Source organism: Rhinolophus ferrumequinum, chromosome 13, assembly GCF_004115265.2.
Source record: "Rhinolophus ferrumequinum isolate MPI-CBG mRhiFer1 chromosome 13, mRhiFer1_v1.p, whole genome shotgun sequence".
Taxonomy (NCBI): domain Eukaryota; kingdom Metazoa; phylum Chordata; class Mammalia; order Chiroptera; family Rhinolophidae; genus Rhinolophus; species Rhinolophus ferrumequinum.
In genome coordinates, this window is record NC_046296.1 from 39,220,756 (window position 1) to 39,248,664 (window position 27,909).

General features: G+C 46.1%; 1 protein-coding gene across 1 annotated transcript in view; it reads right to left on the bottom strand.

The window, feature by feature from the left end:
* Nucleotides 1-27,651, bottom strand: part of EPAS1 (endothelial PAS domain protein 1) — an 85,054-nt gene extending 57,403 nt beyond the window's left edge. The window contains exon 1 of the mRNA XM_033125564.1: nucleotides 27,086-27,651. Coding sequence (XP_032981455.1) covers nucleotides 27,086-27,111 — 26 coding nt within the window. The 5' untranslated portion in view covers nucleotides 27,112-27,651. The remainder of the gene's footprint in view (nucleotides 1-27,085) is intronic.
* Between the last annotated feature and the right edge of the window lie 258 nt (nucleotides 27,652-27,909).

Sequence of the window (27,909 nt, forward strand, 5' to 3'; positions counted from 1 at the left end):
CTCCCTCTTCAAGGCTCACTCCAGCCCCCCGCTCACCCATTCCAGGAGGTGTCCTCAGCTGCCTGGGCAGCGTGACCTCACTGTCTCCACCCTTCTTTTTGGCATGTAGCAGTCTCTGCCAAGTATTGTTAAGTCTCTTGTCACCTGTGTAGGCCAGGGTCACAAATGGCCCAATCTGCATTATCTCCCTTGAGGAACTACGGGACGTTGCAAGAGAAATTTGAGGCTGTTGCCAAGCTTTCTTACAACCTCAATTCAAACGCTGCTGGGGAGAGAGGCTCTGTAGTCCCTAAGGTGGGGAAACCTTCAGGAGCAGGGGAAACCTTAGGGAGCAGGAGAACTCATGTTTTGGTAAGGAGGGCTCATCAGGAGGCACGAGGCAACAACTAAGCTCTCACAAAGCTGTGGCTGGAGGACTGTGCAGGGCTGCCTCTGTGTGCTGCCCTCTAGAGGCGGGGCTGAGAACACCACCAGAATGGCCGGGATGTTCAAAGCTGAGGAGTGCAGAGCGCTGGCTGTTCCCACAAGTCATTCAACAGGTGAATTGTTTCGTGCCTACTTTGTGCCAGGCACTGTGTTCTACTGGAATTATCATCCAAGAACATGTAGAAAATCAGTTTGAGCCTCTTTATAGTTTCAGTCCATGCTACCGCTTTGGGTAAGGACTTTTACAGATCTTATCCCATTTAAATCCTAAAGAGGTAACCATCATTTTCTGCAGTTCAACCTTAACTGAAATATTAATGCAATGTTCCAAGCTGAAGAATTCTGGAATTTTTGCAAACAAGTCTGAGCTCCTGTCTTCAATCCTCGTGGTTCTAGACATCAAATTTATTGTATAAATATGTCAAATCTCCTGGCTACTTTGGTCTACTTGAACCTCTCTATTCCTAGTCTCTTACTACCATACAACCAAGCTTTAACTTCTCATATTTCCTAATTCTCTAATAGTCTCCTGACGAGCAATGTCCTCTCCTCACTTAGATTATGCTTCTTGAGGGCAGGGACCACATATTTTACTTTCTCTTTTTCCCATCATGCTCAGCACAGTATTGGGCACACAGCAGGCACTTAATATACACTCAGCCACAGAATAATAGCATTTTAGAATAAACAAAATGGGAGCATTTATCCAGTCCCTTTAATGTACAAATAGGGAAACTGAGGCCTGGAGGTTGTCAGTCACGAACTCTAGGTCAGCACAGGTTCTTCTTTCGGTCTTGGAGCTAAGACCAACTTTATGAGCCTTAAGGCACACTCTCTGACATAGGTACTACAATGGCCCCCATTTCGCAGTTGCGGAAACAGAGGTACAGAGTGTTAGACTTATCCAAGACGCCTCAGCTAATACGTGGCAGGGCCAGGACTTGAATGCAGGCTCTCTGGCTCCAGGGCCTACACTCTTACCACCTTTCTATCCTGTTTCTCCTTTCTAGAACCCCTAAAACCACTTCGTCCACTTCCCTGTCACAGTATTGACCATTTCCTGCTTGACCGTGATCACCTGCACACTTGTCTTACCCCCACCCAGCTCCCGCTAGACTGTAGCTCTTATAGGCAGAAACAAAGACGTCTTATTCTCCTTTAATCCTCTGGGGTCTCCAGCCCTGTGCCTTCCCTCCAGTGGGTATTTGTTGACTAAAACTCCAGGAAGATACAAATAAAGTATGCAATGCGAGGTAAGGCAATTATTTCTTTCTCCTAAAATGCTGTGCAGAACTTTGAATACAGACATACTTTGGAGATATTGCAGGTTCTGCTCCAGACCACTGTAATAAAGCAAGTACCACAATAAAGCAAGTATCACAAAAAAGCGAGTCATCATTCTTTGCTGGTGGAGAGCCTTGCCTCCAATGTGTAAAAAATGCAATCTCTGTGGAGTGCAATAAAGCAAAGCGCAATAAAACAAGGTATGCCTATACTTGTTTTCCCCACGGGGGGATAGGAATCTATTAGGAGCACAAATGTGTGTGCCAAGGCCTCTCCACCCTGGCCAAATGTTGCCCAACTCTTGCACAACCATGAAGTCAAATGGGAGGTTCATCCCATTAGCAGGCGATCCAGCTATTACGTACTCCTTTCTTCAGCCTCGTCACGCTTTTTATTCCTTAATTCTTTCACTCTGCACAGAGGACTTCATCCTGACCCCCATACTTAAGCCACTCCAAGAAATCTTATTTCCCTTGTTATTAGGCAGCTGGAACTGGAAGCTAAAGTGGAAAGCAGATTTGCCACTCCCCCAGCTTCTCCCAGGAGCATAAGTTGATCCCCTGCTGGTGGGAGAGTCAGTAATGACGACTGGATTCCAGTGTTTCCCAAACCCACACAGGAGAGGAAACTGGGCTATCCCCAAGGGCAACTGATGCCTGGAGGGAACTGCCCCAACAAAAGCAGCAGAGTCACTTCCATTTCATACTGAATGTCACTCTTTTCTCAAATATTCAAAATAGCATCCTTGTTATTCCAAGGCTGCCCCTTATGTAGACTAACTGGGCCCCATAATTACAGTTTCTTTGTAGGAAGTAATTGCTACAGCTCAGCTATTTTCTCTCTTCAGGATTTAAAGAGGGGGGTGGAGGTGAGGGGCTTTCACTAACCTTGTAGATAGCTGTTTTCTGTTTCTTCTATATTTTTTGTGTCCTATTTTTAAAATCAAAAAGTCCTAACACAGATTCTGAGAAAACACCATGGTAATAGAATTTCAACTTTTCCACTAAAATTTTCATCCATGCAGCAGCTATGGGTAAACTTACATAACACCTCCTGAAAATGGTGGTGTATATCCCAATGGAGTTGTTCTGTAAAGGTGGCAGGAACAGAGAAATTGGTTATGGAACTCATCCTCCATCACCTGCCTGATGCCACTTGTCCAACAGGCCAGACTATCCCTGTCAAGCAACAGAGAAAGTCATCCTTCACCTGCTTACAGGACATTCTGACCCTGAGACTATGAGGGCTTTTACCACAAGGGAAGCACACCCTCAGTGCTTCTCATAGTCCCTCAGCCCCCAGGAAACACCCACAACAGCCAAATTTTTCTTTATGCTCTGTTTCACATGTGCCTCTTCTATCCACAATGGATAGGGCAAAACAGCCCCCCTCCTCCCAAACACCTATCTAAAATAACGTTAAAGGACATTAATATTCTGATATAACACAATAATTATTTTTTAAAGTATTTTTTATCTAAGACTCTGACCTAGAACACGCAGAACCACTGCCCACTGGAGAGCAATGGCTCATCCAGGTCCAAGGGAGCCGTCTTCTCTGTGTGTTTAGGGAAGGACGTGTGCTCTTCCCAGGGACCTGTCCTTAGAGGAATTCTCTGCTCCATCTGGAAAGGTCCAGTCCATCCTAAGGATAATCTGGATCTTTTTTCTTCTCCTTCAATGTTAAATGAGCTACATAGAACATACCTATATATTAAACAGCCTCTCTGTCAATGGGGAATTTCATAATCCAACACTATAGCTCAAGTCTGTACCCTCACAAGGTAGGGCAAAAGTATGGCTCATGCAGGCTGTGAGACTACCTTCAGCCAAATCCATTTTCAGCACAGAGCAGAAACATTAACCCATTTTGGATTTCCCTACCCTGGACCTTTAACAAAACAGGCTCCAAAAGGAAGACTGCCTCCCCTGTTAAGCCTTTGACAAGGTGCAGTTAGTTTCCTATTTATGTAGCTGCTTTTACTACATAGCTTTTAAAACATAATGCAGAAAAACCTTGGTATCCAGAAACTGCCCAAAGATGACCATTTTTTTACTCTAACCCATCCTAGTCTTGTCCACCGTGAGGCATCGTCACAGTCCAAATGGGCAGCAGGGATGATGCACTTCTTTTTTTGGGCTCCCAACAAAGCATGTACACTATTCAGCCAGGACAGAGGAAATCATGAAGGAATCTCTTTTTCTCTCTAGAGGCCCTACGTTTAAGTTTTTAGTCATTAAATAATCTGTACTCATTGATCTATTTCATTTGACCTGCATCACTATGGTCCATGACTTTCAATGGCCAATTGAGTCACCACCGTGTGTCTGCACAAGATTTCAATCCCATAAATGGTTTCACTGACTACCCATGTGGCTGTTGGAAAGCTTTCTTGTCAGGACATGTTTGTTGGATGAAATTTTCTTCTTCCTTTTGTCAGACTACACAGGAGGTCTTATAAAAAAAAAAAAAAAACACACGAAAAAACCATGACTACAAGCATGCTTATATAGAAATACGGGCATTAAGAATATGCACAGAAAGTTGAATTTTCTATACAAAGGGGGAGTCCGAGGTAGCGATGGTCAAGTGCCACAAAGTCTTTCCTCTCGAACAATTAACAGGGCAAAACCAAGGAAGGCTCTTCAAGGTAATGAACATAAATGCTCCCTGTAACTGCATCCTGGTTTGGCCTGAAACACCCCTGAACTACTCTGTTCTGAGGGTTACTTTTCCCTACCTCCAAAATATACCTTCCTTATTGATGCTCTTTTCAACCCTGGCACAGATGACCTCAGCTCCAAGCTTTCCTCCTCCCCAAGCTCATCAGGTGCCCGATTCAGATCTGAAAGGCAAAATCACCCACCACTTAAAAAGTACATACACGCAAATACCCACAGACACATGCTCGCTTTCATGTCAGATACACAGGGTAGATGTATGCACATAAGAACATCTTACATGCATGAGTATGCTTAGGAACATTACATTGTTTCTTTTCCCCAAGGTTTTGAAAAAAATCTGTACTTACATGTAATGAATATTTATTGAGTATCTACTACAGCTAGGCCTTGCTAAGTACGGTGGGGGTACTCGAAACATATAAAAATATAATTCAGCCTGCCCTTGCTTTTAAGTTGCTTACAAACAGCAAATGAGACAAGAGATTTCCCTGTGTACACAACAGAAACAGAGTAAATATTTATTGTTGGTGATGACGAGGGCCAGACATTGTGTGGGCTGGCAGAAACATGCAAAAGACAGCGGTGGGTTATTCCAGAGAACAGGAGAATCACTCCTGACATAATCAGTTTCCTTTCATCCCTCACATACTCCTATGCAATTTAGAAGACTCTTGACCTTTGTAAATTCTGTTTTGACTACCATTAACTTCCTTTGGAAAACTCTGAGCAAGTGTCCGAAGGACATAACAGTGGCAATGCCTGACACAATTCATGATTTTTAGAGAGAGAGAAAAAAGAATTATTCCCTTGATCTGTCAGTTTGACCAGTTTTCTATTAATCTCTCATAAGAACGCAAAGAAAATAGAAATCTATAGATGCTTTTGGGACTCAGAGGTGCTATACAAATGCAAGGTATTATCTCTGTTCAATCTTACTTAATCTTCCTGTCCATTTGTTGAAAGATCTCATCAAGTGTGGACACAGTTGCCTCTGGCACCTACTTTATGTTTACCTTTGTTAACAAGTATTTACTGAGCACCATTTTCTATCCATCACTGAACTTAGGGCCAAATAATGGCTAATAACTAATTTCTGAGTAAAATGTAGCAGAGACAAATTACACAGATTACGGCAGCTTTAAAAAAACTCTCTTCGCTAACTATCTAGATTTTAAAATTTGGAAGGATAAGGGCCCCTGGTCAAGGGTCCTGCCTGGCCTGGGTGCTGAATGAAGACTCTAGTTGGCGAGCCATGAGGTCCCAGCCCAATGTGGGACAACTGTGCTTCCTGCAGCTCCCAGTCCACCATCCACTTCCCTCCTAAGCAGAGCAGAGCAGATGGGCGCTCCGTCTAGGGCTCTTTTTCGATGTTCATAGATTGCTTTTTTGCTAACATCTCTGTTGTAGAGAGGCTCTATCCGTTGGCATAGGTATAACTAATTTCAGCTCCCCCTGATGAGTAGCTATGGCTGTCGGGGGCAGTGTGTGGAGGGTACCAAGGCTGCCCTGGGCTCAGAGATGCCGTGATCCATTACTACTGCTGGTCTCAGGGGTGGGCTAGATGAGGGGTGCTCAAGGGCTGTGCGCCTGCTCCTCCTGACAGCACGGAAACAACAGAGGCTCTGGCGTGAGGGCCTTCAGCTTCAGATGTGGGCCTCGGCGCTCTGTCTGCATGAGCTGAGGCAAGTCAGCTGGCCTCCTGACAACTCAGCTCCTATAAACGAGAATAACATCTATTTCACAGAGTGGATGTGAGGCAGCGGTTTTCCAAGTGTGGTCCCCAGGCCGGCAGCGACAGCATCGCCTGGGAACTTGTTAAAAAGGTAAATGCTCGGGCCCCACCCCGACCTCCTGAATAAGAAACTGTGGGGATGAGGCCCAGTGCTCTGCATTTTAGAAAGTCCTCCAGGTGGTTCTGACGCACGCTAACGTTTGGAACTCCTGTCGGAACGAGTCACACAGTAAATTAAACGTCCTAGAGTACTTAAAGACAGGTGCTTCCCTCGACTACACAGTGACTAGCAAAGTGCCAGGCTTATCACAGATGCTTAATTAATTCCCAGTTATTTCTCTTTCTTGGTCAAAATGTAAGCTGCCCACACACGAACCTGGGGGGTGGGAGAGAGGAGGAGGTGTGTATAGTGTTTTCAGTGGAGAAATTAGACAGTGGGGGTCATTTAAAGACCTAGGAAAACCCTTGGCAAGACGTCTGGGGCATTTCCTCCTCAGGAACGGCGAAGAGGATGGGCTCAGCCTTCCGTAGCCAATGACAACAATGACAATTCTCGGGGCAGAGGGACACTGATGCCTACACATCAGGCTAAAGCAGGAAGGATTACACAGGGTAGGCCCAGCCACAACGGGCTTCCTTAGGAAAATCTCCTCCAAAGGGTTGCTGTTCCTTCAGCCCCGGAGGCCTCCATTTGAAGAGTTTCACTTGCGCCACAACACAAACTTTGAACACAGGTCTCCTGAGGTGCCTGCACTGCATAAAATAAGCACACGGTGCCTCCCTCCCTGCCTTCCACCTTTCACTCCCACAAACATCACTGCATTGATAGTCTCATTTACCCCCTAGGGATAAACAATGGGGCAGTGATTGTCGTTCCCACACACGTGACAATATAAAGACAAATAAACTGCTAATCACCAGAGAAATGCAAGATAGAACTACAATGAAACGCCACTTCACATCCCCTAGAAATGCTTTTGAATAAAACCCACAGAAAATAATGTATGTTGGCGAGAATGTTGAGAAATTGAAACCCTTGTGCATTGCTGGTGGGAACGTAAAATGTTACAGCTGCTATGGTTACAGCTGCTATGGTGGTTCCTCAAAAAAATTATTAAACATAGAGTTATCATATGCTCCAGTAATCCCACTTCTAGGTATATACACCCCCAAAATTGAAAGCAGATACTCAGATATTTGTATACCCATGTTCCTAGAAGCATTATTGAAAATAGCCAAAGATGGAAACAACCCAAATGTCCATTTATGGAAGAATAAACAAAATGTGGAATATCATACAATGGAATATAACTCAGCCTTAAAAAAGAATGAAATTCTGACACATGCCACAACGTGAGTGGAACTTGAAAACATGCTAAGTGAAATCAGCCAGACACAAAAGGTCAAATGTTGTATAATTCCACTTTTGTGAGGTACCTAGAACAGTCACTTTCATGGAAAAAGTAAAACAATACTTACTAGAGGCTTCGGGGAACTGAGAAATGGGGAGTTATTGTTTAATGCTTATTTTCAATTTGGGATGATGAAAACATTCTTGAGAAGGACAGTGAAGGGGGCTGTACAACAATGTGAATATACCTAATGCCACTCAAGTGTACACTTAAAAATGGTTAAAATGATAAATTTTATGTTATATATAACTTACCACAACATTAAAAAAAAAAAGTAGTTAACCACCTCCATCCACCAAAGGAAAAAACACCACAGTGTAAAATTAAACTGCTCCTAAATGCTCACACAAAGTAAACATCTTGAATAAAAAGGACTCCTCTCCATGCTTGAAATATAAAGTGATAATGGCAGTTACACCCTGTCAAGACAAACAGTATCCCCAATTTGCTTCGGCTTGCCACGCTCCAAGCATATCTGATGTGAAAAAGAGACACTTTAGCTGTGGCTCTCCAGTGTGTGCACTCGGTGACTTCAAAATCCCCATCCTTCTTCCCGTTAATAAAGGTTTGCTTCGACCTTTCCATTAGCCCACAAACTACTATTAAAAAAGCCATTTATCAGATTAACACTGAGTACTGCAAAAGTCATCTGCCAGCAGCGTGCGCTTTTCCACGTAGGGGTTGCTATGCCAACAGCTGCTCCATGTTCACTGTACAGAAGTATCAATTTCCACAAAGTCCTGTTTCATAATTCTGAGGACCAATTCAGTCTTGCTATCTCTTTCCCCACTTCCCAAATGTGCACACATGGCAAAGACCTCACCAAAGCCAGGTAATGACCAAGAAAGGGAACAATTACAGAACCAATGTGTTGAAAGTCTACAACCAAAAATGTTGTAAGAAGGCAAAGATTATATTCATTCCTCTCTCTAACTCTCATCGCCCTCCTAATTCCTCAGGAGTACAGTCAAGAATTTGATGTAATAACAGTTTGGCAGTAATTCTAGAAAAAGGAGTCCTGGGTGAATAAATGGAAGGAGCGACTAAAATTATGCAAATTGTCATAATAGATTATTTGCCTGGAGAGCAGACAACTGTAAACAAAATGGAGTAAAATACTTGGATTCTATTGGTGCCAAATTCTGTTACAAATTTTTGTTTTAAATGATGTCTGAGAGTTTTTCAATAAGTGTGTTTTAACTTACTAGCATTATCATGCTTTTTGATTTAGAAGTCTGAAACAGCTCTAGGAAACAGTTTGTCTTGACTCAAAAGTAAACCTAACAAGAAATTTCCAACCACAAGCAATAAGCCCCAGCCTCAGACTAAAACTCCTGATTAAATTAAAAAAACTGTCCAATCCAGCTTAAAAATGATTCAAAGAAAACAAGCAAATGCTGTAGACACCTGGCTCCCAAATGCACAGGAGTCATCTCTATGCTGAAATTTACTGTAAATCTAGGCCACACTTACAACCACGATTAGCAGTGGAAGAGAAAAAGCTCATCACGACCCTTATGAATATACAGCTTTCAGGGATGGGTCAGAAGCATTGTACAGATAGCATCTATTTCAGGTAAGAAAAAAGAAATTTAGCTCTTCCAACTGTAAAAAATCTGAATGATACTGAACATGCATTAAAGTTTTCAGTATCATGAATACACTGTGTAAAGAAGAGTACCTTTTCAAAAAATATAGATTGTGTCACCAAGTTTCAGATTAAAATTAAAATTTTAAATGGAGCTTATGTGAAACCTTGGGCACAGGAATGCCACAGAAGACAAACTCGTTCTCCCAGTTAATGGCTTCTTGCTCAAGCAGACACAAGGGCCACCTTGGAAGACCCAGCCCAGCTCTGACAGCTTTCAGTACTGCAGCCTCTTCTCCGTAATCACGTGAATTATTCTAAGCCTAGAGAAAGGTCGACATGGGTACAAAACCTTTGAATTTGTCGTCATTTCTGGGACACCAGAACTAACACATTGGTCCGGCATCTAGAAGAGATGCTGCTTTTCCAGTTGGAGAATAATCTTTAGGCTGGTTAGAGCTTGTTTTCTGAGCCTGGACACATCGATGAATAGGGACTGCAATTATGATACATCTAGAAGTAGAACTTACGACAGCTCTATTAAATCTATGCACCTTGATATCAAGAGATAATTCTGACGTATTGCTGTATAGAAAGTACATTTTCACAACAGCATATAATATTCTGTCCTTACGTATTCACACTTATTATATTGAAGAAGTGTGTTCACCAAAGTGTTAACAGTGGTTATCTCTGGGTGGTGGAATTTTGGTGATTTTTATTTTTATCTTGATGCCTTCCTGTACTACGACTTTTTACAGGGGGCATGTATACTTTTTATAATCAGAAGAAAACAACTTAGCTACTTTAAAAATACTTTTATAGGAGAAATGATTTATGAGGATGTGTGCGCGCGTGCGCTAGCACCATCTGCCCTAACTACCCTTATGCTAAAATCTTCCACCAGGTAATTTGGGGAGCCCTGTTCCTCCTTCCCTCAATCCACAGGGCCCAGAGCACCCCTGGATGATGTTTGCACATCCCCACCCTCCCTCCACATCCTGCTCAACGTCCAGCAGCGTCAGTGAGCTGCCCCCGCACTGGGGGCAGCCGTTCAAGAAGCAAGGAAATATTATGCAAGAGCACAGGAAGTCAGAGGAGACAGGATTCTGGGCAGGCCTGGCAAAGAGTCTGTGTGAACTGCAGTGAACAAGCGGACTTTGCTCAGCGGGGCTGAAGCCAGCAGAAAGCCTTCCCAGGGCGGCAAGGGACAGCGTCCACCGCAGGTCTCTGGCCAGCGGGAAGCCATCCAGGACTTGATGTACCTGATGAAAGGCAGATAAACTCAAGTCCCAATAGTTCCACTTTTTGGGCACAATTTCAAGGTGACTCCCCATCACCCATGCACTGTGACTCACCTCTGACCCACAGTGCACCCCCCGCCTCCCCAATGCAGTGTAACTCCATTCAGTAATTTTCAAACCTGATCCTCTCAAAGCCTCCGGCTTTCTAACACAGTTCTCTTTCTTTCTCGATTTCTTTCTCTTCCTCTCTTTCTCTTTTCTTTCTTCCTTTCTTCCTTTCTTCCTTTCTTCCTTTCTTCCTTTCTTCCTTTTTTCCTTCCTTCCTCCCTCCCTCCTTCCCTCCCTCCCCCCCCCCCCCCTCTCTCTCTCTCTCTCTCTCTCTCTCTCTTTCTCTGCCTCAGATCAAAAGACACAGTATTTTTAGGTAAGAGTCAAGATTATGTCAATCATCCCACATCAGTATCAACCGAGCACTCCGGACGTTTTCACTTACACACATACACACTAATATATAGATACGTACATATGAATCATAATAGTAATAACCCCCTTTTGTAGCTGTTTATATTTTCCAAGTCCCAAACCAATTGGCAAGGCAGCAATTGATGCAGCCATCTGACAGATGTGGAAACAGGCTCAGAATGAGTCCATGACAGGCTGCCGTGTGGTGTCAGAGCTGGGAGCCAGGTCTCCTAGTTAAGGGTATTCTCACTCCAGCAGCCTGCCTCCTTCTTCCCTGACATTAGGAGACCAGACACTGCCCCTCTTAATAACACAACTGTTCCCTTTTGTAGAAACCACGGGGCAGTGCATATTGTCATATGTGAACCCACTTCCTTCTTAAGGGTGGTCCCGCTGCTATTGTGGAAGTGGATCCAGCCCCTTCTCTCTGGCATCATGCCATGTCCAATAGTGACTTCCAAGTCTCTGTCCCTCTCCACTATAACAGAACCTCTTGCAGAGGGGGGAGTTACAGGGGAATTGGAAAGCCTTCTGCCAACCCCTCACTGATCACCTTTAACCTCCCATCTTCTTTCCCCAAGGAAGCATCTGGAAACAAGAGTCAGAACTAGGCTCCACTTAGACTGTACTTCACAATGGAATCAGAACCCTGGAAGGTATCTTTGAGTCAATCTTGTCTGGTTCCCACCTACTGGCCCATTTTAAAGATGGAGAAACTGAGGCCCAGAAGTCACCCCGCTGGTTAGCACTCCTCTTTCCTTTCCACCAGGCCATAGGAATTCCACTAGACAGGACAAAACAGGACATGTCCCAAGCAGAAAGGGCCTAGGTGTGTGTGGTAGGATAGATGGGACCAGGCAGAAATGGGGCTGTGGTCTACTCCCCTTCGCCTCTGTCAGGAGCAGGCAGTGGTGTTTCAACACGCAGGACCAGCCACGTAGAGAATGACACCCACCCAGTTACTACCCCTGGCCTGACAATTGCTAATTGTGGTAAGGACCGACAGTGGCATTCTCCTGGGACTCTGTTGTGTATTTCCAGACGCCACCAACACACAATGGCCCCTACCACTGCGGTGTAAACATTGCCAAATAAGACAAACAATAACATCACCACAACAGAAAAAAAAGAGGAAAGTGCCTGGAGAGACACCACCAGTCAGTGGAAAGAAGTTGGGGCTGGGATCTCTTAACATGGACTCTCCCGCTCTCTGGCTTTAGGATCCCATTTTTGTGCTTCAGTTGTTTTGTCTATATGAGGAAAATAACAACTACTTTAGTATACATTATGAGCTTTGGGGAAAAAATTAAACACTGAACAAATGCGTCTTCAATGCGGAGTTGAAGATGAAGACCCAGCAACCCTGGATTCATTATTTTCCTTAACCTGTGTTTAAGGAGCATCTAATATGTGCACAGCACTGCCATAGACATAGACACTAAGGATATGCTGGTGAGAGGGTCAGCACAGTCCCTGCCCTCAAGCAGCTTACAACAGACAAATAAATTACAGCATGGAGGAAGTGTTGTTAAAAAAAAAAAGGAGACCAGAAGTGGAGGGATGGAGGTTAACTGGGGGAGGTCTGGAACGCCTTCCCTGAGGTGATATTAAGCTGAGACCTAAGGCCCGAGTCAGCTGGCTGCCTCGGCTTGGGCTGAGGGAAGGGCGGGCAGACTCACGGATAAGAGGTGTTAGGGATGCTACAGGTGATGGGTCTGAAGCCAGGGCTGAGTGACCTGCCAAGTCTCACGGTCATTGTGCTGCCGAGCCTGACCCTTCGCACCCAAAGCCTCTTCCCACTTCTAGTAACTCCAGGAGGCCCAGGTATTCTTCGAGGTATCATCCTGCCCCTCATTTCTAGATCTCCCAGTAAAGTGGTCTGACCTTGGAATGACTTTGGGCCAGGCACTTAGTCCCTTCGGGAGCCCACAATTAGGTCTTGCATGTAAGATTCAGAGCAACAAGTGGACCAGAGCGGATCTAATATGGATGTAGCCCATTAGGTCTAGAGATTTGGGGGTGTTAAATCAAAGGGCAAACTCCCACTCATGACAGGATGGCAGCTGGCATGGGCCCTCTCTCTCCACAGGTGAGGGGAGAACAAGCCAGGCGTGGAAAGGGCACATTCAAGGTCATGCCATTTTTCAGGAGTCCAGGAGGGTTCCTTGGTCTCTTGGTGTTATCAGATTTCCTCACATCTCAGAGTATGGGGGAAAATAGAATTCATATCCTGAAATCACTATTGGGAAGGGCTCATAATCCTGAAAAGCTCAGGCAGGGATTGAAGTGGGGGTGGGGTGGGATTTAAAGGCCTGAGCACAAGCACTTTTTAGATTCTCCTAAGACTCCCTTCCAACTGCAGTCAAACCACTCCAACAAATGATGTGCCAAATGATTATATTGCTGGGCTTGTTAATAATGATGCCTTAATGGTCTGTACTTTAAACTTTTCAAAGGTCTTTCTATGGATATAATGGTTACAAGGAGATTTCTAAAATGTAATACACTTTTAAAATGCATGGCTCTATTGAAACTCTATCTCATTCCAACCTCAGAATAGTCCTCTTAGAAAGCAATTAGTGTGTCTAACCCCCATTTAGGAATGGGAAACATGCAGAGAGGTTAAATTACCTGTTCTAAGTTACACACGTCAGAAAAGGATCTAGAACAGTCTTTCTCATTCCTAGAGCCTTTTTGAGTACTCCTTTGAACCTCTTGTGCAGGCAGGCTTTGCCAGGGACACAAAAGAAGTGAGGGTGGCCCTGGGAGCATTTACGAGTATAATCTGTTTGGCAAGACAAAGGCTAAGAAATATGCAACTCTTGTGGTCAATCCCTGACACTAATTTTTTTTTTTTTGAGCATTTTTATGAGTGTATTTGAGCCAAACTGACAACATATGCTGGGGAGCAAGATCTGAAATGCTCCCCCTGACACTAATTTTGAAGGCAAAGGAATTCAAGTGGGTGAAAGTTTGTCCCTTTCCAAAATAAACATGTACTCTGCGTTGGCCCGGAAGATCTAACTCATGGAGAATTAAGCTGTCATCATTACCCTTGTAATATGTGAACTCATACAAGGAGCTACAGGTGGCCCAGAATCACAAGGTTTGTGTTGATCTGAATACGGAAAATGGTTTCTAATGTGCTCAAGTGAATGGCTCAGAAAAGAAGGAATCAGGATTCATGGTCATCTCAGCATGCCAAGGCCTGAAGCCGGCCAGCGGCAGCAGTGACCACGTCACCCGCAAGTGTGCGCAAGTCCCATCACCTCACAGACCCAGGTGGGGCAAAACAGTTTGCGAGGAGTTCAGGAGAGACAACATCGGAATTTTTCAAAAGGAACTTTTACTTTGGACAAGAAACGAACAAAACAAGACAAGTTCACAGGTTTCACACCCTAATGGCGTAGTCACGGATTAGCTTGGTTAGATCACCTTCCTCTGCCTTCCTGAGGCCTACCTGCGGCTGTAGGAAGGTAGATGCTACACTCGCATTTTCAACTTTGGCTAGATTTGAGTGAACACCACTTTCTGGCCTATGGGTTTCTTAGGACGTCCTCGAGGCAGCTTCCTGGGAGACGCCCACAGCTCCAGACAGCCTTGTGTCTGGGCTGGGCAACCTGGGCTCTGCAGCCCCTTCCACCTGACTCCAGGGGCCCCTCCCTGGGCTCAGGCCCAACATTCAGCAGCCTGCACAGAGTAGGCATTTAAATGATTACTGAGCACACCACTGAGTAAAGCAATCCTGCCTGGACTGGGCTGCAGTATCCCAGTTCTACAACCATGTGCTGATGACTGCGGGGATAGAAAAGGAACGAGAGGAGACACGCCGGTACCGTGATGAGATTAAATTCCAAGCCGAGAGCCTGTTCAGGGGCTGCAGCCTCCCTCGAAGGACCACAGCACAGGGCGCACTACAGTGACTTTCTTGGCCTTTGTTGGTCCCTGGTGTGGGATCTTCTCCAGTGATTCAGGATCTCTGGCCCAAGCCCTGCTCATGAGTGTCCAGCCATGACCTCAACTGCTTCTAAATACCTCTAGGGGAAAGGTTAGACCTGCTGGAGGAGGGGAAAAGCCCCAGCTGCCCTACCTAGGTGACCCTAGAAAGATGGCTCCTTTTTCTGTCTCTTCTGGCAGCATCTGGCCAAGAAAGTCAGAGCTCGGGCTTTAGGGAATGTGAAGCCACATCACAGGAAAGCAGCAGGCCAAGGAACAGCTCTGCTGCACTGCTTCACAGAGCACGCAAGGGACAATTGCTAAAGATGACAAAAGGAGTGGTCTGACTTAGATTAGGCCGCCTCCCTACAAACAGGGGAGTGTCAAAGGGACTGTCGTATCTTTCCACAGTGATCAGACTCAAAAAGCCTAGATCTGGAGAAAGGGGAAGAGGGGCTAGAATGAGAGTCCTTAGCAAATAATCAAGGGGACAAAGACTACCATCCAAACAAGAGCACAGGATGAGGGTCACTGCACCCCTCCCCAGAGCCCCAAGGACTCTGTGTTCCAATATGGTAAGCTGTCTCCTCCAGCTCCCCCTCTGCACACGGGGAGACATTTATTACCCTGAGGGGGGGTACAGTCCACAAAGAAATATGTTCCAGATCAATTCAGGCATTTTCAGGTGAGCGATTTCCTAAGGGAAACAGGGGGACATTTTCAGCCTTTCAGGTCATTCTTATAAAGAATAATAATGGCCTCTTCCAGCCACCCCTTGGTGCTCACACTAGAACCAGGCTCCTGGCTGGAAGATAATGGAGGTGCCCTGAGCAGCTCCCTCAGGTTCCACTAATTCCTAAGAGAGGCATGCACTGCTCCCGTGGCCTCAAGGCAGCCCAAAGATTCCATCGCAGTGTGACTCGAGAGGATTGTCCCTCTACTTCCCAAACATCCGTCCGGGCCTGGTCCTCATCGCCTGTCCACTCACAGAGCTCCAGACTCAGTCCCGGAAGGAGCCACTCTCCAGCCCTTGCCTGCACACCCTGTTGGTTCCTCCTTCCTCATTTGACTCAAGCGGTTCACTCCAACTAGAACATCCCATGCCCTCCGGCCCATCCAAAGTCCACCGAATCGTCAAGACCTAGATCGTACTGCTCCTCCATGAAACCTCCCCCTAATCTATGCTGTTCACCCCTCTTTCTGTCGATTCATAATACACAAGATCTATTTACCCAATTCACTCTCACTAATTACTACCAAAATCCCACTGTTTGCTTCATGTTTTATCTGAGCTAATTTTGACTATCTAACAAGATACCAATATCTTAAATGTGGGCCAAGGGCACCCATTCTATAAACCATTTTGCAATATTTTAAACAAATAATTTTAGGTATTTCTCGACTCTCTAACTAGACTATGCGCCTCCTGAGTACAGAGTCCATCTAATGCCTCTTCGTAATCTCACTGCATGGCATGGCACCTGAATGTGGAACAGAACCTACAAAGTTTTGCACACAGCGATGATAACAGCGTCCCCACCCACCTTATTACATGCACGGTGGGTGACCAGGAGGATGGGTAAGTTGATCTGAGAAAAGGTTCCTGCCTGTGCCTCTAAGCCTCTGCACTAAGCTCCCGTGGTTTCGGACATAGAACTACAGAGTTCATACACAATTATTGGGCACCCAAATGTAGGCCTCTGTTCTGGGTGCTGTGGGAAGACAGAACAGAAAAGGATGCCTGGGTCCTTGCCCTTGGAAGGCTTACCACCTAAGTGGTGAGCAGGGACAGATTCTCTCTCTCTCTCTCTCTCACACACACCACTCAGAAGCAAGTTGTAAAAGCATCACACAAATAATAAAATATAGACTGAGGGCCACATAAACACAGGGGTAACCAATGTGCTGCTAAGTGGGGAGGGCCCCCCAGGGAAGTGGATTTCTGAGCTGAGAGCTGGGTTTCTCCTACACACGCTTTCCCACCTGGCTTTTTAACTTTGAGATTAAGCTGGAGTACTTTATTGTTTGGCTGGTCCTTGCCTTAGTGTATTGGGCATTCTGGAAGTCAAGCATTGGCATAATACTAGCCTAAGGTTTGCCTTTGATGTAAAATCATTTATCACCAAGACCTGCCAGTGGTCCCCTCGATTTTTTCTTTTCCAAAAATAATGAGTAAAGGGCTCAAATCTATAGGAAGGAAAACAACAACGAATGAAAGCCCAAGAGGCAGGCTTTCCAAGGACCCAAAAGACAACAAAGCGATTCTGATTTTTCTAAAAATTGAGGAAATTCCTAGGGTTTTAGGAGCTGTGCCAGAAATGGGATGAAGTCCAGATATATATTTCTTATTATAAATCACAATATCACACTCCTATACCTCACTTTGTGAATTGTACGATGCAATCAGACAAATAAAAATTAAGCAGTGGCTCAAAGGTAAACCCTGAAGATGCCATTAAAAAAAATTTTTTAAAAAAATAAATAAAAATTATGATTTTAGGGACTCAAAATATGCAAGGTATTACAGGGCACGTCAGAAAATTGGATATCCTTGCCCTTGAGCAACAGGCACTCTTGTTGAGAAGACACAAACACATAAAATGTCATTAGATAACAAGGAAATATAATCAGGCAGGCTCTTTGGCAAACATAAGCAAGAGTTAGAAACAAGTGGAGGGGGAGGTGCCAGTGTGGGAATTACTACAGAAGCGTTTGTAGGAGTTGTGGGTTTGGGCTCACGCTAGGAAAGTGGGAGGTATGTGAGCAGAAAGAGAGGAGAAGAGCCTCCAAGATGAAAGGACTGGGGTGAGGGAACAGAGGTGGGAATCCTGCGACACTATGCAGGGTACACAAGCCTTTGGGGCAGAGGGAGGAAATTTGCATCTTTGGAGCTTAGGAGACATGCCGGTGATGGTGAACAAGGTGAGAGAGCTAGGCCGGGGTCCCTTACAATCAGTGAGATGAACTCCCACTGCCCTGGAGGCTGCCCTTGGGCCAAGGATCTGTGTCTTCATTCAGGCTCTGAGTGTGTCTAGCTAATCCTTGCCAATCTTTAAGGGAAACACTCAAATCCACAAAAGGAACCCCTTTCCCACGCTGAAGACTCTCTCTGTGCTCTGCCTAAAACTGGGGCACTCTCGGAACCTTTGCAAACCTCTTCTGAGAGGCAGGAAAGCTATTTTAGCAGCCAGACTGATTCCTAGACGGTCAGACAGCAGGAAAATGCACTGGGCACTAATGTCCATGGAATACCTACCAGGAGGCTCCATAGAGTAGGGGGTGGGGGTGGGGTAGGGTGGGGGGAGCACAGAGTGGACTAGGATTTCCACCTCCCTTCTTGGCCACCCCAAAGGGCCTTACAAATGGGAGGGGCATGTCGGTTTAGCCAGAACATGCAGAGAAGCCAAAAAACTGGGAAGGGCCTTGCCTGGCTCCCAGGCCCCACCCACCATTAAGTCCCCTAAGTCCCCGGTATAGAATAAAAGACAGACTCCTGCTGCACGGTGATATGGTTACATTTATAGAAGCTCCCTTGTCACCAGCGAAATGTGACCTTCATACTTTTCTTATCTTAATATCTGAGTAAACGTTTGTTGTGCAAGCACACAAATAAAGGTTCTAAAGGTGAAATGTGGTGTGTCCGGTAACACCACGGTGCTCCAAATCCAAGCACCAGAAAGCCCTTTTGGCTCTGCAGGTGACTCCTCTCTCCCTTTACCCTGGGCACCAAAATTAGCTTCATCAACCTCAGCCAGTGCCGGAGTGAAGGCTGCCATTCTAAAATAGCACTGAGAACTCCTGGAAACGTAGGAGAGAAATACAAGGGGACCGTGGTTTACAGACTTTTACTACAGAAAGCAATTTCACCAGAGTGCTTTTTTAAACCACATAAAAGGACATGAGCATTATCAGGATTTATTCTAGAATCTTGATAAAGTGAATGATATTCTTCTAACTCCCTGAATCCCCCACAAGGCGTATTTTATGCATCCTGATTGACTCCATTAAGCAAGACTGTTTTCATTCAGAAAAATATTGTAGAGGTCATAGGTGCATCAAACAGTGCTTATCCAATGACCTGTGCTGTAACTCACAATTGTACCTTACTAACTTGCACAGTCCTGTTATTTCTAGAATACTCTCTAAAAGTATCTTTAAACACTGGGTGACCCATTTCCCCATAGAGTTGATAATCCAGACTTGATTTCTAAAATTTTGTTTGGAAGTTCAAAGAATAGATGCTCAATCAGCCAGCCCCTCGCAAGCATCGTTTTCTGTTGTTTGCACATGGAATTCATAAACAGAGCCAAGCAACTGATTTTGTGTGTGTGCTTAAGGACACTCTTTCCTGCAACTGTGTATGACGTATTTTTCCAGGACTATCTTTCTCAATACTCCAAAGTGCTTCAGCAACAGGAAGTCGTAAAGGTAGGAAAAGAGGCCTGTAAATATTTGCTGTAATTACTCATTAGTAATGAGAATAGTTAGTACTAAAGTTTGAGTCATCCCCTCTGTGCTCCTGCGTCTTCATTACCTTGTCACAGGAGCCCAAGGTGGTAGGTAGAGGCCACAGCTCACCAGGGACACCTGGGCCCAGTTCTAGGTCTCACTGCATACGGCATGACTCGCTATTTTCAGCAGTTCCGTTTCCCAAACGTCAACTTTGTTTAATGTGTTGCCTTTCCTTCCCTCTGCCCCCTATCCCGAGGCAGTCAGGACAAATCTTATACAAAGCGATGACAATATGAAAATTTTATCAAGAAGAAAATATGTGTATTTTATTAATATAAATACGACATCAAGAGACACAGAGAGAGCACCGTCTGGCTAGATACACAACACAGTAATTTAAATGCTTACTACCAAAAAATAATCATACAGTTTCATTGATGTATTTTAAAGGAATTATAAAATGCTTCTGAACTGTCTTAGATGAAGCCCAGGTGTCCTCACTAAAGCTGCTACAGAGTTGATGAATTTCTAAAAAGACTATAATATTGGCTATACCCCCAGCATTTGCAGGCAGCAAACACGGCAGCGGGGTTAACCAGCAGCGTCACAATCATGAGTGAACCATGATGGAGTCATTTTCCCGCTCATGTGTTTTATTACATAGCCTAACCCACGACGATCCCTAATCTGTTATGATTCCTAGCACTAACCTCTCAGGGTTTATTTTTCTATTGGAGGGCGCCACAGAGAGGGGACGCAGGAAGTCACTTGAGGAATATAAAAACAGAGTTCTAACAATCCACTTCCAAGGCTCTGTAGAATTGGGAAAGTGCCAGATGGGTGAATGGCAAATAAATAAATACATTTTTTAATGGGGGTCATTTTCCTGACTGCCAGCCCACCCTTTCTGAAATACCTTTGCATGTGAGAAAAGAACTGCTTCCCGGAGTCATTACCTTGCATCAAAGTGACTTGTAACTTTAAAATTGAAGAATTTTTCCATTTTAAAAACGGGGGAATACATGATGTTTCAGGTGGTGATGTGCTATAACAAGAGTTTTTGCTGATGTACAAGGGGCCCCTAGAAACAGCCTAAGGCCGTCAAGCGAACCAGTATCTCTTGAGAAATTAGGGGAAAATGGAGGCCACTTAGAAGTAGATAACGTGCTGGTCCATTCCACACCTGTTTCCTCAGCTCCCGCGATCTTCAAGGGCCATGCCACTCTTCTTGATTTCATGCTGGCAGATCACTTCTGTAGCTTCCAATTGCACGACCAGACAACTGGGACCACATTACACCCATCTCTACTCGAAAAATCAGATGCTGTGAATGGCACGTACCCATGCATGGATACCACACATACGGTGCTATGATATGTGTCAGTGCAATTGTTTTACGGCACTTGGACAACTCAAGAGGCCCTTCTAGGTTCAGAGTGCAGAGGTCAAAAGTGTGATGGCCGCGAAAGCTCGGAGCTCATCAGGGAAAGGGCTCTATAAAAATGCAACGTATTATTATTATTGCAACGATCATAGCTATTTTTTATCCCCCCATCCATTCTTTCCTTCCTGTGCTGGCAATTTCAAAGGATCAAAAGAACCAGAGGAAGTCTTGTGCATCTTGATTTGGAGATGGTTCTTCAGAAGCCACAGAGGAAGACTTCTAACAGGTTCTTCTGCACAATGGAGTCCGAAGGCTAAAGTAATTATTGAAGTCTTGCCACCAGTGAAGGGTGGGAGGTGGAAAGCTTTGAACTTCTTTGGGGCAGGAGAGAACCACCTCCTGCCAGAGTTGAGGAAAACCCATGAAAAATAAGAATTTCCAAGATTGCCAATTCTACCTTTCAGATCTTCAATCCCTGTCTACGTGTGAGGTTCAATGCAAGTGATGAGTCAGTCACAAAATGGAAAAGTAATTGTAATGACTATAACTCCAACGACAAAAGCAGTTATCATTTATGGAGTACTTACCATGAGTCAGGAATATTAAATACTTTATTGATATGGTGGGGAAAGTAAGTAAGATGGTATGGATCAGTGGTTAAGAGTAGACACTCTGGAGATACCTTGCCTTGTTCAAATCCTAGCTCCACCCATACTACCTATTTGATCTTTGGCAGTTCACCTTTTTATACTTCAGCTTTCCCATCAGGGAAATGGGGATAATAATAATGCTTATGAGGATAAGCATTATTATAATAATATGAGGATTACGAGAGTTAATCCATATAAAGTTTTTAGAACAGTGCCTATACAAATGTAACTAAGCGTTTGGGTTGTTTTTTTTTGTTTTGTTTCGTCCTACCGCATATATGATTTCTACTAAGGACACACACATTCCTAGTGCATAAAAAGACCTCCAAATAACTGAGGAAGATGGAAAATGTAAGGAGAAACTGTCACGGCCATTTTAAGCAGCAGTAACGAAATGAATCACACCAGAACTCACCCTGTGCAAGGCCCTCGGCTCCCCTGCCTTCCAGGACGGATGGAAGACCTGTAGTACAGGTAAGGTTAAGCTGCACCACGGTATCTTTACTAGATGCAAGCACCAATCTCCTTCCCCATCTCTACGACAGTGAGAGACACTGGTAGAAAAACTTAGGAACCGTCTGGGACCTGAACAGAAAGATACTGAAATGTCCGGCAGTCACCAACATCCTCTAAGAGCCAGGGCTTACCTTTTCCAGATGATAGAGCCTTTGAAAGGCTACTGAGAGTCGAACATACTTCCATCAGGGGGAAAAAAAAATGCTTATATACATCAGCCCTTCCACAGAATTTCAGAGGCTCACAGAAGCCTATTCCCAAAGCCTAGGGCAAGAAACTCCCTCTCCCTTCTCCACTGTTATCCTCAGTGGGACAAGAACCTGGAGACCTATCACTCTTGCAGCCCTACTAGATGCCTCCCTCTCTGTCCAAAGCAACTGTGTAGAGAACAGCAAACATGCAACGTTGGGGGCCTTTCTGACTGGTGTCAAAATACAGGACGGGAAATACTCTTGAACCCTCCACTTCTTTCCTCTCATTACCCCCGACTCGCATTTGACCCTCTGTCAGAGCCAGTCTTTATGCTGGTGGTCAGGACCTACCCTGAGTGATTCCAGGGAAAACTATGAACCAACTCTCCCACCCCCAAACACACACAATGCTTTTTAATAATTGTGTGTACTGGTGGAAATGGTTACCACTGCCCGAAAAGCTAAGAGCTTCTTATCTTTAGCTTCAAAAGATAAACAGAAAAGTCACTTGTAAGCTGCTAGTTACCTATATTTTTAGTTAAGCTTCCTTGTGTGTCTTCCCCTCCCCCACCCACCCACCAAACTAAGGGACCTGAAGACAAGGATCCCATCCTCTGCTTCTTCATCTCCTTTTCAGTATTTTATCCAGAGTAGGAGTAGGTGCTCAATACACATTTGTTGTCTTATTTATATTGTGACGTGAACATGGTACGGGGGAAGGTGGGAGTAAAGGGTACTGAGGGCACAGCAAGCACACGTTGCTAACTTTACAGTATTAGGAAACACTCTACCCGTTGTGATCGATCAGTGGTGGTAAGTACTAGAAGCCAAAGGAACGATTCAGTAGGCTAAAGTGGAAAACTTCTGAGGGTTTCAGACAGGATTGGGGACAATACAAAAAAAGCAAATACTACTGGATAGATTTCCTGAGATGTGGAAAATCCTAAATCTTGAGATACTTACTGGTAGCAAATATTTTCAAATGTATTGGGCTAAAATCCTGGAGCACACTAAGATTGATCTAATTTGGTTCCTTCGATTTGTAAACATTTTATACAGTAGATTCCTAGAAAGTTGAGTGTCATCCTACAGAGACAGAGACAGAGATAGAGACAGAGATAGGGATAGGGATGGGCGTGGGGGGAGAGAGAGAGATTGATTTACATTCAAAACTCGTTGAACAGTTTTAGTCTCAGGCTTTTCACTCCTAGTGAAAATGCCACCTCACTCAGTATAGGAATCAATCTAGTAGCTGCTTGAATGTCTCCTCTGACAGGCAGTTCTCTACATCACAAAGCAATCTGCTCCACTGGAGAACAGTCCTTGCTTTGATTTTGTTTAATGAGGTTCACATATAACTAATTTGTTTTCTAAGTGAAATAAAGGAAAAGCACTAAAGCAATGAATTCATACTTCCCAAAGTTTACAGACACTGGAACCGGCACCAACTCTACTTCCTTTTTTGCAAAAAGCAAACAGAATCGCTCCATCTGCAGCCTGAAGTCTTTTATAATTATCCAGAAAAGCAAGTCTCCTTTCTGCAAGGTTCAGTGTTTAGAGCTGGTGGTGGGGGGGGCATTATCATCCTTTGGGGCTCATTCTCACTGTCTAGAGGCATTTCAGGGCTGGGGGTACTATTCTGTCAATTATTGGGAAATACATACTTAATTGAAAGTAATGAACCAGGGTTCTGATTCTCACCAGCAATAACTATCCTTGTGACTGGAGGTCACTTAACTACTCTGGGTCTCAGTTTCCTTATCCAGAAAGAGAAACGTTTGACTAGAGGCTTTCCATAGTCCCTTATAAAACAATTCTAAGCTCCCCATTAGTGACACTGAAAAAACCTGTAGCCACAGCATTCTTTAGAATTTCACAAAAGCTGTATGAATTAAAAATTTAACTACCTGAACCTATGTGTTACATTCCTTATCATCCCTGAATCCTGGTAATGCAACAGAAACAAACATCAAATGTTGAAGGAATATTTATAGAAAATATACTTAAATTGAGAAAAACTGTCCAGTAGTATTTTTGCCTTCAGTACTGAAAATAGATGGACTTTGGTTTTATTTTAGCAGAGGAACAAATATGTCCAGCTGGCAGGGGGAGGAGGAGATAGTTTGAAAACTTCTGATCCAGATGTTTCTGACTCCTTCCACCACTGGCCCCACACTAAGCCTTCCAGAAAGTGTTCTGAGCTGGGTCTGGCTTTGGGAATGGACTTTGATCCCTGATAATCCAAGGATCTCATTTACATTTACCAAAACCATTCTATTCCCCACAGTACCTAAAAACTTCCAGACTCTTTTCTCTTCCAGGGAAGGGACTCAGAAATTGTCATATCAGGAGGTGAGTAACCCAGACGCTTTCTAGCTCTTTATAGAATCAGGAATCTCGATTAAAGAGGCCTCTACTTCACTCCTGACAGATCAGTGCAGAAAGGCAAGGGCAGCACCCTTATCAAGCTTTGGTTTCTGACCATCTCTGATGTCACCAGGAATGCCCACTACTACCAGAAAGTACACTTTAATACCCTCTATCCAGGCCAGACAGCCAACTCTTGGAAAGCAAACTCTTTATTATTAAACATTAATCTACCCATCAACACATGAACATTTTGGAACAAAATGTTCCTGCCCACTTCTTGAAGGGCTGTTGTTGAAAGGAACATTGCAAGTGTTCCATGCATCTTGAATCTGGGGGAAGAAATGGCTCTGCAGAACCAAAAGAATCACAACTCTTAACAACTAATGCGCAGAACCATCACCCGACAGTCCCCCGTTGGCAGGGGACACACTGCACTTGTGAGGTACTCTGGGAAAACTAAGGACAACCACTTACATGTCACACCAACTTTCAATGTATTGGTTCTCCTATTTTAATTACACCTTTGTCCTGCAAGGAGCCTGCAGCCAGCAAACAGAGCCAGACACGAAAAGTAAATGTCTTTAAACAATTAGCCCAACAGGAATTGGACAACCCCTACAGGGACTCTCGATGGTTGAGGGACTTGCTGTTTGCCCTGCCAGCCTGCAACACAAGAAATCAAGGCAAGTCGCAGAGGGCAGTCACACTGGGAGGTAGCACCCACTGAGCAGTGTCCTAAAAACTTCCAAGGCTACTCGCAGGCAATCCTGGCAGTCGTTCTTAAACCTGCCGCTCTCACAAATAATTCGGAGTCTGATAATCCCACTTTTTTTCCTGCTCCCATTCCGGCTCCATCTCTAACGAAGGAGGAAGCACTGCAGGCGGGCTTGTCGAAATAATTCTTCCTCTGCTCTCAAGCTTCTTGCGACGATTAATATACATAATAGCACAGGAACTGAGCCGAGCGGCACGGGAGAAGCTGACACTTCACACATCTTTCAAGATTACCGTCAGGCCCCACCTCTGCGATTGCGACATTCACCAATAGGCATCACAATTGTAAACGTAGAAAAAGTTCCCTCGCCGGCTCCCGAGTCCGGAGCTCGAGCAGAGAAGCTGACTGTAACTTTGTTTTTTGATTGTTCGGTCATTATTATTGGTATTATGATGCAGGCTACATTGGTTTTACAAAAGGCGTTGGAATCCTAAAGTCTCCTTCCTGCTTCGCTGCCCTTCAAAGACAGAGGACTCCAGGGCTACAGTCCCCCGGGGGCACAGTCTCAGGGCCCTGGGTGACTGGGCCAAGGTTCGCTCACCCTTCTCAGGCCTGGGGGCGCCACAGTGACGCGGGAAGCGGATTGCGGTCGGGAAGGGGCGAGTCGGGCTCAGTCCCTTCCCCCCATCGATCAGAGAACGGACGGCCAGGGCTCCCTGCCAGAACACCAGCGAGGTTTTATCAAATCCTTATCGGTGCCCCGAGGTGGGAACTGCGGCTTTCGACCAGAGGAGTATACACAGTTTCTAGCTCCGTTCTCTCAGTGGAAGTCAGAATAGAGCAAATCGGCACTGACACTGAGTGAGCTCTTCGGGTCCCCAGCTCGAGGCCAGTCACCTCCTCTCTTCGTGGCTGGGTCCGGGGTCTCCGCACCACCTCACAGCCGCCCAGCTGATCTCCTGAAGCTCAGGCTGTTCAGCTGGCCGCGTTCAATTCCAATCCCGCCCTCCCCGAACCCGAGTCCTGCCAAGCCGCTGCCGAGTTCGGGGCTGAAAGTTCCAGCCCGCTGGGGCAGCACCAGTGGAGATAAGGGAAGTGGGGTGCCAGGCGGCAGGCAGCGCACGATTGCGGGAAGAGACGCGGTACTCACGTCTGCGCGGCCGCGCGGAGCACTCTCACTCCCGCCGGGAGAGGGCCGGGCGGGGAGCAGCCCGGAGGGGGCGGGAGGGCAGTGAGAGTTGGCCGGAGTTGCTTCTCACACAGAGCCTAGAGGCTTGGCAAGGGCAGGCAGGCAGATCGCGGCTGCCCTTCTCTGTCCTCGGGTGGGAAACACGCCCGTTGTCGCCATCCCCTCGCTGCACACCAAGACACCTACTACCCCCGCAAAGCAGCCCCGCCCACTACCCACTCTCCCGCGGAGTCAAGGTGCGGGATCAGGAAGGGGGTTTTCTAAGCGTCAGTGGGGTCTGGAGACCCGGAATGGGGCCTTTTGCTGCGTCCGGGCCCCTCGGCCCGGCAGTGTCCCAGCGTCGCGTTCCGCCTCCGACCCCTTGTCCATTGGGGCGCACAAAGGGCATAGCAATTCATTTGGACCGACCCGAAAAGTCCGGAGTAAAAGAGAGGTGTGGATGCTGCCCCGCATGCGAGACTTAAGAAAATCGAAAGTTGACTTCAGTTAAATCAACCTAGAAACATTTCAACCAGCTGGCCGCGGGAGTTTGGGGTAGGGGCAGGGGAGATTTTGGAAGGTACCCCGGGAGCACCTCCGACCTGCAGGGCCATTTCCCTTGGCCTCCTGGCCTCGTTTCACGCTCTGATTTCCGATTCTTTCGGGCCACAGAACTCTCCACTGCGAAGCTGCAGCACCGCGTCCCCAGACGGGGCACCTGCTCTCCCCCCTCAAAACCTTCCAAACTGATCCTCGAGCCTCAAGGATCTCTCCGTACTCTTCTCCTAGCTGCTCTCAACCGCTCCGGCCCCACAAAGCCCAGACACCCCTTCGGACCAGCTCCATAGCCGGCTCGGACGCGCGTTTTTACCTTTTCTTTTCCTTGTCAGCTGTCATTGTCGCTGTGGCCCTTTTGAGACGCCGAGCACCTGGGTTCCTTGGCCGGTGGGGATTTGCAGCTGCTGGCGCTTTCCCACTCCCTGAGGTCCGGGCCCGTGTTAATGGTCCTAAGTGCTCACAGGCTCGAGAGCCCCGCACAGTCAGGTGCAAGTTTGCGGGCTGCTGGCTAGGTGCGGGAAAAGGGGGTGGAGAAAGGTGACAGGGAGGAACCTGCACCGGGAGGCGGGGTCAGGGAAAGGAGTGGGAGGAGGCTGTCAAACGCAAAAACGAGGGGAGCGAAAAGGGACCGAAGTTCTTTTTCTTCTTCGAAAAGCAGCCACTGTCCTGGGTTTTCAAAAAAATTAAAAATAAAAGTGACTCTAACGACGGCAGTTGAAAGAGTCTGGGGCCGGGCGGGCGCGATGGCTGAGATGACCATACAGTCTCAGGACACTGCCGAGGATTGTACGATCGGCTCAGAGCAGCTAGGCGGACCGCAGCAGACGCCGGAGCAGTGCCGCGGGCTGCTCCCGAATGTCTAGTTCCCCCGGCTGCCCTCCCACTTTAAAAACTCCGGCGGCCCACGAGGGGGAGGGCAAGAGGGGCGCGGGCGCGGGGGGCGGGGCGGGTGCTCTCCGGGAGGCCCCGCCCGTGCCGCGCCGCGCGCCCGGGCAGCCCACTAAGTCCTGGCCAATGGGGAGGCGCGGCCTCAGCCTCTGCCCTGACCTCGGCCCGCCCCCTACCCGGGCGCTCGGCTCCTCCGCGGCCGGCTCTCCCCGCCTCCTCCCTCCGCTGTTGCAGAAGTTGTTTATGAGG